Source organism: Panthera tigris, chromosome C2 (genome assembly GCF_018350195.1).
Source record: "Panthera tigris isolate Pti1 chromosome C2, P.tigris_Pti1_mat1.1, whole genome shotgun sequence".
NCBI classification, from domain to species: domain Eukaryota; kingdom Metazoa; phylum Chordata; class Mammalia; order Carnivora; family Felidae; genus Panthera; species Panthera tigris.
In genome coordinates, this window is record NC_056668.1 from 143275261 (window position 1) to 143289079 (window position 13819).

At 34.2% G+C, this 13819-nt stretch overlaps 1 protein-coding gene across 1 annotated transcript in view; it reads left to right on the forward strand.

Annotated features, from left to right (window-relative positions):
* Window positions 1–13819, forward strand: part of ZCWPW2 (zinc finger CW-type and PWWP domain containing 2) — an 82373-nt gene that overhangs the window by 38246 nt on the left and 30308 nt on the right. Inside the window, 1 exon segment of the mRNA XM_015544438.2 lies at window positions 10519–10565. Within this exon segment, the coding sequence (XP_015399924.1) occupies window positions 10519–10565 (47 nt within the window).

Consider the following 13819-nt stretch of genomic DNA (forward strand, 5'->3'; position numbering starts at 1 on the left):
CTGGATTATCTTCTGATTCTCTTGACAGTGTATTTTGCAGAGCAGAACTTTTAATTTTAATGAAGTCCAACTTACTAATTATTTCTTTTGTGGCCCTTGCTTTTGATGTTCTATCTGAAGTCATTAGCAACCTAAGTCATCTACATTTGTAGATGGGGGGCATGAAGAGACTTGGCAGGAATTCAGTCTTTGCCATAAGAGGCTCGCTCACTTCAGACTCACTCTTTACTGTCTCCAAAAGAGACAATATAGTCCTTGCTTAGCTTCTAGGGTGAATTCTCGTACGTATCCAGCTTCTTACTTTGTTCAAAAGTGGTTTTGAGACATAAATAGCCATTATTCAGATATTTTACAAAAGGTGAGTAGTTTAGAGGCAAACAACTTATTTCATCCCAACAACTTTGAGAATTTCTTCACCCCAAAATTTATTTTTCCAACCCAGAAATAATGACTCCTAATTTCTTGGCCTGAATTCTCCCTACACTGCAGACATTGACATACTATTATGTTTGATGCAACTCTTTCAGTGTTGAAATCTGCCGGGTCAGTAAATGATATGTAAAAAATACAGACCTGCTCATACTGTAAGAGATTTCAAAGTCCTGTCCACATAATTCAGTTCCCCTGTTTTTTGTTATATTAACTATTACTCCGAGTAAGGGATTCTTTTTCTGAGTATAGAAAGAGTTTTCTTATGTAGGAACATTCATTATAATTGTATTTTTAAAATGAGTAGGGTATTATCCATATAGTCTCTTTATAATTTAGCTTTAGGATTTTGTGTTATTTGTAGGATTAATATTTTCTTACATGCTTTACATCTTAGAGTGGATGTTCCTATTTCTACCTTTTTTTTCCTAGAATTGTTTTGTTTTGTTTTGTTTTAAATAAACTTTATTTTTTAGAGCAGCAAAATTTCGGGTTCCCAGAAAAATTAAGCAGTAAGTACAGAGTTCCCATAATTCCCTGCCCTATACCCATACAGTATCTTCACTATCAACTTCTGGCCCCAGAGAAGCATGAACCAACACTGACATATCATTATCACCCAAAATTCAGAGTTTACATTAAGGTTCACTCTTTGTGTTGTACATTCTACGGGTTTTGACGAATGTATGATGATGTGTATTCACCGTTGTAGTATCATACAGAATTGTTTCACTGGCCTAAAAATTTTGTGTTCCACATGTTCATTTCTCCCCCACTCCTACCCCTCTGCCAACACCTCACAACCACTGATCTTTTTAGGCTCCAGAACATCATATAGTTGGAGTCATACAGTATGTAGCCTTTTCAGATTGACTTCTTTTACTTAGTAATATGTGTTTACGTTTCTCCATGTCTGTAGATTCTTTAGCACTGAAAATAGTCCATTGTATGTAATACAGTTTATGTATCCGTTCACCAACGGAAGGACATCTTGGTTGTTTCTAGGTTTTGACAATTATGAATAAAGCTGCCATAAACATGCAACATAGGTTTTTTTGTGCACATAAGTTTTCAGCTCATTTGGGTAACTACCAAGGAACACAATTGCTGAATCATATGGTAAGGGTATGTTTAGTTTTATAAGAAACTGCCAAACTATCTTCCAAAGTGGCTGCATAATTTTTACATTCCTACCAGAAATGAATGACAGTTCCTGTTGCCCCACATACTTGCCAGAATTTGGTGTTGTCAGTGTTCTGGATTTTGGCCATTTTAATAGGTCTGCAGTGGTGTTTTAATTTGCAATTAAATGTCATTAGAAAATGACATACAATGATGATGAACATGCTTTCATATGCTTATTTGCCATCTATAAATCTTCTTTGCTGTGGTGTCTCTTCATTGCCTGCTTTGTAATTCAATTGTTCATCTTGTTGACTTTTAAGAGTTCTTTGTATATTTCAAATAACAGTCCTTTTGTCAGGTATGTATTTTGCAAATATTTTTTTCTCACTCTGGATTATCTTCTCATTCTCTTGACAGTGCATTTTTCAGAGCATACATTTTAATTTTAATGAAGTCCAACTTATTAATTATTTCTTTCATGGGCCTTGCCTTTGATGTTATATCTAAAGTCATCAGCATATCCTAGGTCATCTACATTTTCTCCTGTGTTACCCTCTAGGAGTTTTATGGTTTTGCATTTTTCATTTAGATGTGTGATTTTGAGTTAATTTTTATGAAAGGTGTAAGGTCTAGATCTAGATCCATTTTTGGCACATAGACATCTAGTTGTTCAACACCAGTTATTGAAAACACTTTTCTTCATTATATTGTCTTTGCTCTTTTGTAAAAGATCAGTTGACTATATTTATAGAGTTTGTTTCTGGGCGGTCTATTCTGTTCCATTGATCTATTTGTTATTCTTTTCCCAATATTACACTGTCTTGATTATTGTAGCTTTAGAGTAAGTTTTGAAGTCAGGTAGGATGAAGTCCTCTGACTGTCCTTCAATATTGTGATGGCTATTCTGTATCTTTGTCTATTCATATAAACTTTAGATTCAGTTTGTTGATATCCACAAAATAACTTGTTGGGATTTTCATTGAGATTGTACTGAATCTATAGATCAAGTTGGGAAGAACTGACATCTTGACAATATTGAGACTCCCCATCCATAAATATGAAATATATCCACATTATTTAGTTCTTTCATTTTGTTCATCAGAGTTTTGTAGTTTTCCTCATATAATCTTGTCCATCTTTTGTTAAATTTATGCCTAAGTATTTCATTTGGGGGGTGTTAGTGTAAATGGTAATGTGTTCTTAATTTCAAATCCTACTTTTTAATTGCTGGTAAATAGGAAAGTGATTGACTTTTGTGTATTAACCTTGTGCCCTACAACCTTGCAATAATCACTTATTTGTTCCAGGAGTATTTTTCTTGATTTTTTGGATTTTCTGCATAGATATTCATGTCATCTACTGAGAAAGGCAGTTTTATTATTTCTCGATCTATACTCTTCTTCCTTTTTTCCCCCTTATTGCATTAATTAGGAGTTCCAGTACAATATTGAAAAGAGTTCTGAGGCAGAAACATCTCTGACTTATTCCTAATCTTAGGGAAAAAGCTTTGAGCTTCTTACTATTGAGTATGATGTCAGCTGTAGGATTTTTATAGATTCTCCTTATCAAATTGAGGATGTTTCCCTTTATTCCTAGTTTGCTGGGAATTTTTATCATGCATGGGTGTGTTGGATTTTGTTAAGTGCTTTATTTGCACAACTGATATGATCATATTTGACTTTTCTTTTTTAACCTACTGATGTCATTGATTACGTTAATTGATTTTGATTGTTGAAGCAGCCTCGTATACCTCAGATAAATCTCACTTGCTTATGGTGTATAATTCTTTTTATACATTGTTAGATTTGATTTGTAGTATGTTGAGAATTTTGCATCTATGTTCATTAGAGAAATTGGTCCGTAGTTTTCTTGTAATGTCTTTGTTTGGTTTTGTTATACTGGCCTCAGTGAATGAATTAGGAAGTATTCCCCCTGCTTCTATCTTCTGGAAGAGCTTATAGAGAATTGCTATAATTTCTTCCATAAATATTTGGTAGAAATCACCAGTGAACCCATCTGGGCTTGGTGTTTTTGTTTTGTAAGGTTATTATATTGATTCAATGTTATAAAAAGATATAGGCTTCTTAGATTGTTTATTCTTGTGTGACTTTTGACAGATTACATCTTTTAAAGAATTGGTCCATTTCATCTAGGTATCAGATTTGTGGGCATAGAGTTATTGACAGCATTTCCTTTTATTATCCTTTTAATATCTTCACATCTGTAATGATGCCCTCTCTTTAATTTTTGATGTTAGTAATTTATGTTTTCTGTCCTTTTTTTCTAGTTAGCCTGGCTAGTGTCTTATTTTTATTGATCTTTTCAAAGAAACAGCTTTTGGTTTTATTTCCTCAATTGATTTCCTGTTTTCAATCTCATTGGTTTCTGCCCTAATTTTTATTTTTTGTGCATACTTCATATTTTAACTTGCTTTTCTTTTTCTAGTTTCCTAAGATGGAAGCTTAGTTTATTGATTTTGGGTCTTTGTTTTTTCATAATATACACATTTTAATGCTGTAAATTCCTCTCTAAATACTGCTTTTACTGCATCTTACAAATTTTCGTAAACTTTATTTTCATTTTCATTTAGTCCAAGTATTTTAAAATTTCTCTTAAGATTTGTTTTTTGACCCATATGTTATTTAGAAATGTGTTGTTTAATCTCCAAGTATTTAGAGGGTTTTATAGTTATCTTTCTGGGGTTTTTTTGTTTGTTTGTTTTGTTTTGTTTTGTTATCTAGTTTAATTCCACTGTGGTCTGAGAGCAGACTATTGTATGATATCTGTTTTCAAAAGTGAGTTAGGGAGTATTTTATGGCCCAAAACATAGTCAATCTTGGTGAATGTTCCAAGTGAGCACGAGAAGAATGTGTATTCTGCTACTGAGGTTGTAGTCTGTAGGTGTAGATTATATTCAGTCGATTGATGGTGTTGAGTTCAAAGTACAACAGTTTGCTCTTATATGCAGTTTCACTTTCTACAGTTTTAGTTATCCGTGGTCAGCTGTGGCCTAGAAGCAGGTGATCCTCCTTTGATGTTTCATCAGAAGGTCAGTAGTAGCGTAACAGTATGTCACAGTGCCTCTGTCATTCACCTCACTTCATCTCATCATGCAGGCATTTTATCTCATATAACAAGAAGGATGAGTACATTACAATAAGAGATTTTGAGAGACCACATTCACATAATTTTTATCAGAGCATATGATTATAATTATTCTATTGTATTAAGATCTCTTACCCTGCCTAACTTATAAATTAAACTGTATCAGGACTATGTATATATAGGAAAAAATCAGTATATATAGGTTTTATTACTACTATCCATGGTTTCAGGTGTCTACTGGGGGTCTTGGAACATACCCTCTACAGATAAAGGGGAACTACTGTATGTCCTGACTGATTTTCTGCCTTCTGGACCTGCTCATTTCTGATAAAGTCTCTAATTATCATAATGGGTCTATGTATTTTCCTTGAGTTCTATCAATTTTTGTGTTACATGCTTTGACACTGTTGTTAGCCACATTTATATTAATAATCATTATGTCTTCTTGGAGTAGTAACCACTGTATTATTAATTAATATTCTCTTTATCCCTGATAACTTTCCTTGCTCTGAAGCATTCTCTGTCTGAAATTAATATAGCTTTCTTTTAATTAGTGTTAACATGCTATATCTCTATTTTTCTACTTTTAACCTCTGTGTGTCTTTGTAGTTAAAGTGAGTTTTTTTGTAGACAGCATATAGTTGATCCACTCTAACAGTCTTTGTTTTTTAATTGGTATAATTAGACACTGAAATTTAAAATAGTTATTGATATAGTTGAATTAATAGCTACCATATGTGTTACTGTTTTCCATTTGTTTTTCTTTGCTCCTATTTTTTCTTTCACTCTTTTTCTGCCTTTTGTAGTTTAATTGAACATTTTATATAATTCTGTTTTCTTTCTTAGCATATCAATTATGCTTTCTTTTTAAGTTTCTTTAAGAAAAAAAACTTTTTAAGGAGATGGTTTTCCTAAATCGAACATATTGTTGCCGTTATTACTATTTTGAACACATTGTGTTCAGTTAAAGAATAAGAAAATTAAAAGTTTATATTTTACCTTCACTTAGTCATTCCCTGATGCTGTACCTTTCTTTATGTAGATACAAGTTTCTACTCTACATCATTTTCCTCTCTCTTTTAACATTTCTTGTAAGGTAAATCTACTGGTAACAAATTCCCTCAATTTTTCTTTGCCTGACAAAATATATATGCCTTTATTTTTGAAGGATAATTTCACAGGGTACTGAATTCTAATTTGGTGGGTTTTTCTCTCACAACACTAATTATTTCACTCATTCTCCTCTTGTTCTCACAGGTTCTGAGGAGAATTGGATGAAATTCTATCTGCTCCTTTACAGATAAGGCACACCACCCTCCCCCAGGCTTCTTTCAATAATTTTCCTTTATCTTTGCTTACCGCTTACCTTTGGCATTTATACTGCTTGTTCTCTGAGCTTCCTGGATCATTATTCGGTATCTGACGTTAAATCGGGGGAAATTCTCAGTCATTATTGCTTCCAATATTTCTTCTGTTCCTTTCTCTTTCTTTTCTGTCTGGTATTCCCATTACACATATATTATACTTTTGTGGTTTTCCCATTGATCTTGGATATTCTGTTCTTTTGTTTTCCAATCTTTTTTCTCTTTGCTTTCAGTTTTAGAAGTTTCTATTAATATATCCTCAAGCTCACAGATTCTTTCCTCAACTGTGTCCAATCTAGTGATAAAACCTGTCAAAGGTATTCTTCATTTCTGTTACAGCATTTTTAATCCCCAGCACCTCTTTTTTATTATGTCTTAGAATTTCCATGTCTCTACTTACAATACCCACTTGTTCTTGAATGTTGCCTACTTCTAACGCTAAAGCCCTTACTGTATTAAGCGTACTTGTTTTAAATTCACAATCTGATCATTCCAACATCTCTGACATACATGGGTCTGCTTTTGATACTTGCTCTGTCACTTCAGACTGTTTTTTGCTTTTCGTATGCTTTGTATTTTTTGTGGAAAGACAAACATGATGTACCAGGTAACGGAAACTGTGGTAGCGAGACCTTTAGCAGTGTAGTGGTAAGGCTACACTGTTTGTTTGTTTGTTTGTTTGTTTGTTTGTTTGTTTGTTTTGAGAGAGAGAGAGAGAGAGAGTGCTAGTGTGAGGGGGGGCAGAGAGAGAGAGAGGGAGAGAGAGAATCCCAAGCAGGCTTTGCACTGTCAGTACAGAGCTTGACACGGAGCTCAATCTCATGAACCATTAGACCATGACCTGAGCCAAGATCAAGAGTTGAATCCTAACCAACTGAGTCACCCAGATGCTCCAAGCATTCTATAGTTCTATGATTAGGTCTTAGTCCTGGGCTTTGAACTGTACGAGTGCTTCCCATTTTTTTTCACCCCCTTACGTGGTACATAATGGATAGAGGGGATCCCGAGTTGGTATTTCCCTTCCCTTGCGTGGAAAACCATAGAATGCTTGATTTGGGTATTTCCCTCCCCCACTAATTGGTCAGGCTCAGAGAAAACCAGAATAGGTTAAGCTCTTGTAAAATAGTTTCTCTTCAAAGCAAACGGCTAAGAACTGAATGCTCTGGCATATTTCAAAATGGTTACTTTTTTCTTCCCACTGAGGAAGCGCAAAGGTGTTTTTCTCCAGTCTTTATTATGAGAGCCCGATATAGCTCCTGGAGGTAAATGCATAAAAGTGTGCCTCCCTCCTGCATGACTGGGTCCCCCAAGAATTTTTCTCTCTCAGGCTTGTTCACATTGAGGCTCCAGCAATTCATCAATTACAGTTCATGTGTTCCTACCCCAGCACTAGTTCCTGTGGAGGTTTCTGCTCCATTAAGTTGTGATTCTTTGTATTCACCTGTCTCTCCAAATTTGGGGGCCGCGGTTTGCCCTGTGACCTCATTTCTCTAAGGGATCTAAGAAGAGTTATTGATTTTCAATTTGTTCAGCTTTTTACCTGTTGTGAGGATGGAGTGTGACTTCTAAGCTCTTTACATGCCAGATCGGAAACTGGAATATCCTCTACCTTTTTAAGAACATGCTTTCAGCTGTCACCTTTAAAGAAGCATATACTAACAGATTTTCTGAGGCCATCAATGGATAAGCTTTAAAAAATATTTTTTTTAAAAAAGAAGCCACTGATTTATGTTAATATTTGTACTCCTTTCTAATACGGTTGTAAATAAAAAAATTTTAACATCTGTTATGAGTCATGAGGCATAACCACCTCTACTGATTTGGAACATTTTCATTTTCTACCTGCAGCTCCTCTTTTGCACTTTAAAACGATGATATGGATGTAGCCTAGAAGAGGAGTGAAGGCCCTTTTAATTATCCAAATCTACATTTCCTGTTAACTGCTTTTCACTCTGTGTGAGGGTCCCTACATGCAGAGATTTCTGAAGGGAGGAAATTAAACCTTTCTCACTAGGGAAAATTCAGCTCTTAGAAAGTGTTTAATGTTGCTGAAGTTGAACACGGACCTACTGTTATTAATAGGAAAATTACTAATGATTGTAATGTTTTTCGGCATTACATCAGACTTTCCCTTTGGCAAATCCCTTTGAAAATCAGAGTGGCTGTTGTTACCCCCGAAACACTTCTATATTGCACTGGGAGATGGTTGTGCAACGTTTCAACATAAAAAGTTCCTTGAACAACAGTTTGGATATTTCTGTTCCAAATGTGTCTCCCTACTGGAAATTTTACATAAGAATGATGTATATTTTGAGGAGAAAAATAACAAAATTGTATTCTTTTTTCACTAACTGGAAAAAAGACCAGTATATGACCAGGGTCCATTGGATCCAATTTTAGTTTTGAGTTTCTTTTATGTGCATTTTCAACTGCATGTACAGATTGATATTTCATCATGAGTTTCATTGTTATTAGAGGTCTTCAAAAGAAGAAAGAGAAAAAAAATTTTAGATACAACAAAATTTATTCTATCTTGTAATTATCATCAGGGCTCTTTTGTAAATCTGAAATGCGTTATGGAATTTTACTAATCTTTGCTATTTTATCATTACTCATCAGTTTATTCCCAACTATGTTAAAAAGACTAGAACAATTATTTAAATGGTAGAATGATGGAATCACTTAACAAGATGATACAACAGTGACATGTATAATCACTAACCTATTTTTCCTAGTATTGCAAGGGTTAAGATCTCTCTGTATGTGTCTCTGTCTCTCTCTCTCTCACACACATGCACCCATACCCCAGAATGTCTTTATTAGCTAATTGTAAAAGAACATTGTTAATAATCTATTATCTACCACACATTGTTTTAGGAGTTTTATTTACATAAATTCTGTTACTTGAATCTCACAATATACCAATAAGGTAATAATTATTACTCCTGGTTTATCAATAAAGAAACTAAGGGTCTGAGAACATATATGGTGTTTTATATCTTACATTGTCTAGTATAGTCACTTACACCATGTAAATGTTCTATGTATTTTAACTCGTAAGTTATATTAATTTGTTCAGGTAAAATGTGTATTTCAGATCCATGTGAGATTTTGAATAAGATACATGTACATTTATTAATTATAAAAAAATTGAGCACCTACTGCATACAAAACTTGGCCCCTGACTTTAAGGCACATTCTAGTCTTGTAGGGTGCTTTGACCGTATATAGAAGTAACCATAAGACAAGGAAGAAAGTTCTGTGTCCTGTCATGACTGTGGTTTTGCAACAAAGGTGGTTATTTCTCCTAGTTGGAAGAATTTTCTGTGACAGTGGATGGTCTTATACATTCATCAGTGGGGAGAAAAAGGGTATTCCAGAAGAAGGGATTATTTCAAGCACACAGCTGAACATAGGAAAGAGGACAGTTTACATGTGGCCAACTAATTATAGGCATAAATATAATAACCTGCTTCTCTGGATTTGTATGCTTTATGCTAATAATTTTTTACTGCAAAATTTGCTTTTAGATAGGCAGCATTTATTTACTCTCACATCCATGGATATTTATTCTCTTTGTTTGTTTTAAGTTTTCATTGTGAATTATAGTCCTACATTGATAAATTAAATTTTTGGGTATTTTTTAATGTTAAATGTAACCCTAAAACCTTATTATTAATGTCCATAATTCTCTTCATTTTTCATTACCACAATATTAAGGTTAATAAAACATATGTGTGAATAAAAATTTATGTACAACTCATTTCGTTGGAATTCTACATTGAACCCATAAAAAATACAATTTCTTAATTATTATTGCCAATAAGTTTTACTAATTCACACGCACAGTTTTACATATATCAAAATTATATCTTAACATAGTTTTCTACGTGCTATTTGTTTATCATCCTCCTTGCTGAGTGTTGCTTAAGGGTCCTGCATGGAAGCTGCAGACATAAAGATTAAACACTTGCAGTCAGATGGGTCTTGCCCCACTGCATGGCCTCAGGCAGGGTACTTAGCCTTAACTTTCTTAGCTGAGAAATGGACTACATACTTTTTTGCAAGTTTATCATGAGGTTTAAATAAGAGATTGTCTATGTAAGGCCTTTATCCATGTCTGGCATAGAGTAGATGTGCAAGTGGAGATGGCTGGGATTTCATTCCAGGTCCTGTATACTCCAGAGCACATTAGCTGACCAGAACCTGGAATAAGATACACTCGTTGCTAACTTGGAAACATCCAGCCAACCAATTAGATTTAAGGGAGGAGGCTTGTCAAATAACTATGAGGATCCCTGATATTATTACCTTTGGATTATTTTGTTATACTCAACTTGGAGAAGTTGAGTTTAATAGCATTATGATTAAAAAATCATTGAAAACACATATCACAGCATGAGAAAGTAGAAAATTCTAACTGTATAATGTTGCATTTATTTGAACAGGAGTGTAGGCACTTTTTTTGAAACAGCCATACTTTATTATCTTACAGATAAATCCAAAGCAGATGGCAAAGTTGCTGTGGTAGCCAAGAAAAGGGTAAGATCATGTTTCATTATATAAAATATGCAGACTTCAAATTCCATTTGATTAAAGCTATTTTTAAAAGAAAATTGAATTAATATTTAAAAGCAAAATGACATATAATCAGTATTTTCTTCTAAATGTTAGTTGAGTGCATTTTTCCTTTTTTAGGTTAACACTAGAAATTTAATTTTTATGATTACTTACATCAGTGTTACAGACTTATGAGGAATTAGAATGATAGCAATATTTAAAGTTAACAAGTAAGTAATTGCTTTTATTTATATTTCACATACAGGGGTGCCTGGGTGGCTCAGTCAGTTAAGTGTCTGACTTCAGCTCAGGTCATGATCTCACAGTTTGTGGGTTTGCGCCCCACGTCAGGCTCTGTGCTGACAGCTCACAGCCTGGAGCCTGCTTTGGGTTCTGTGTCTCCCTTTCTTTCTGCTTCTCCCCCACTCATGCTCTGTCTCTCTCTTTCAAAAATAAATAAACATTAAAAAAATGTTTTTAAAAGTTGTATCTCACAAACATACTCTCCTACACTAAAATATTTTTTGTATACCATGTTATTGGAATGTGTGCAATCTCATGGAAGATTTAAATAATTAAAATTCACAGCTTAATATGGACTTTACCTTGAAGTTGAGAACAGTATCAGCCATTTGTATAAATCTAAACATAGAATCTTTGAATAAATTTTTTTTTTATTTTTTAATGTTTACTTTTGAGAGAGAGAGAGAGAGAGATGGAGAGAGAGAGATGGAGTGCAAGCAGAGGAGGGGCAGAGAGAGAGACGGAGACACAGAATCTGAAGCAGGCTCTAGGCTCTGAGTTGTCTGCACAGAGCCCAAGGCAGGGCTGGAACTCACGAACTGTGAGATCATGACCTGAGCCGAAGTTGGACGCTTAACCAACTGAACCACCCTGGCAGCCCTAAAGTTTGTGAAGTCAAGAGCATTTTAAAAGAATTCTAACACATCAATTTGTATATGCAGGGAGATGTTTAACTCTACCTATTGTCAAAACTTGATTGGGATAGGATGAACCTTTGACATTCTCCTCAAGTGACAGTATTCTTAACAGGACACTACTGAAAAAAGAGAAAGAGCCAATTCTTAAAACAAATTCTCTTAGGCAAATAATATATTGGTGTCATAAAAAGAACTGTGATTGAAAGGAAAGCCTATCCCTGTAGTATTTCCTGTGTTGAATGGTGGTGTTGGTGCAGGGTGGACCCAGGAAAGGTTGAGTGTAACCTGGACGAACAGAAAAGATGTTGGACACAAACCTATAGATGAACAGGCAAGGAAGTAAGTGTTGTTTTTATATTCTGAGTATGTATATAGGTCATGGCCCTTTTTAAAATCAACTCTTCTGCTTTTTGACTTGTAAAAGTAGTCTGTACTTTTCACTGGCTAAATAATGTTGCTGCACCTTTGCAGAGAGGAAGTCAATATCATAGAAGACAAGGTTGCCTTTTAAAAAAGAAAGAAGGGGTGCCTGGGTGGCTCAGTTGGTTGAGCATCCAACTCTTGATTTTGACGCAGGACGATCTCAGTTTGTGGAATTGAGCCCTACGTCGAGCTCTGTGCTGACAACACAGAGTCTACTTGGGATTCTCTCTCTCCCTTTCTCTCAGCCCCTCCCCTGCCTGCACGGGAGTGCGCGCTCTCTCTCTCTCTCTCTCTCTCTCTCAAAATAAATACATAAGCGTTTAAAAACAAACGAGGAAATAGGACTTGTGTGTATGTCTGAAGATTTAGACAGGAATTTTTGAGATAGGATTGTTAATGTGGGTAGAATTGTTTATTTTAGTCTCAGCTAAAGGATATTTAGAATAAAAAATGATAAGGATAATAACTAACATTTTTATATACTGTTTTATTTTTACCAGTGATTCTCAGTGAAAGCTATACTACTGTCTTTAGGACAGTGCTATTTAAAGTGTGGTCCATGGACCAGAGCTGGTCTGCAAACTATTTATTATTGGTCTGCAATGAGATAAAACCCAAAAATGAGAGGAACCATTTAGAAACTTGTATTTAATTCCACAGGGTCATTTTTTCTGTTGAATGTAATGATAAAATAGAACTTACATTTTATATTTGTTTTCTATTTCACTTTTTTCCTAGTAACTTGTTTCTGTTTTTAATTTTGTATAGAAGTATAGATCTTAGGCAAATTAGGGACAAAACGTCCTTTAACACAGATAATTTGAGAGACATCTCCCTATGAGATATGTTAGGAATTTGTAGAAGTGTCTTGGGTTATAGTAGTTTGGGGAATACAGGGCATTTTGTTGGCCAAAGGTTAAGGAAACTAGATATCTTGCAATGTATGGAACAGAACTATTTCACAAAAACTGTCTAACATTGGGCATGATTTTTGAATGTGCTGCTAGACTCAGCAAACTACAGAGATACAATTGACCCTTGAACAACAGAGGTTTGGGGCACTGACCACTATAGTCAGAAACCCATGTATAACTTCTGACTCCCCCAAAACTTAACTACTAATAGCTATTGTCAACTGAAGGCCTTACTAAAAACGTAAATAATCGATTAATACAGATTTCTGTATGTTATATATAATATATACTATATTCTTACAATACATTAAGCTAGAGAAAACAAAATGTTAAAATCATAAGGAAGAGAATCTACATTTACAATACTGTATTGTTAAGAAACTGCATGCAAGTGCAGGCTTTTTATGGAGTGGAATAAACACATTGTTCTTGAAATTATTGAATAATTTACTTATTTTCTATTCAACATATTGTAATGTATTTAAGTATATATTTAGCTGTAAGAATAGAAGTGCAGTTACTGAGAAATCATGGAAAACATTTATAAATCTGTAATAGGAAATTTGAGATGATTTTTAGCAGTCTTAAAATCAAACATTACTAAACACAGATACATGAAATGTATTGATCTGTTTGTATTTCAAAAAAATAAACATTTAGAAATATTTCATAGTATTGCTACCCTTTCCATTTGTAAACACTTTACAATAGTGATAAAAAATCTATGTTTAAATATTTACATATTGAGATTATTTGGGAAGAAGGCATAGCAGACATTATCATCATCATCTTACAAAGGAGATCATTTATAGTTAGAGAAGTTAAGGAATTTGCCATACACCCACAGTGCTCCTTAGATAATTTTACTTAATCTTAGTTTTTCTTAGTTCTTATTAAAGTTTAGCAAGCTAGTCCTATTAGAGTTTGAGTGTTAATTTCAACTAATATGGTAGCTTTT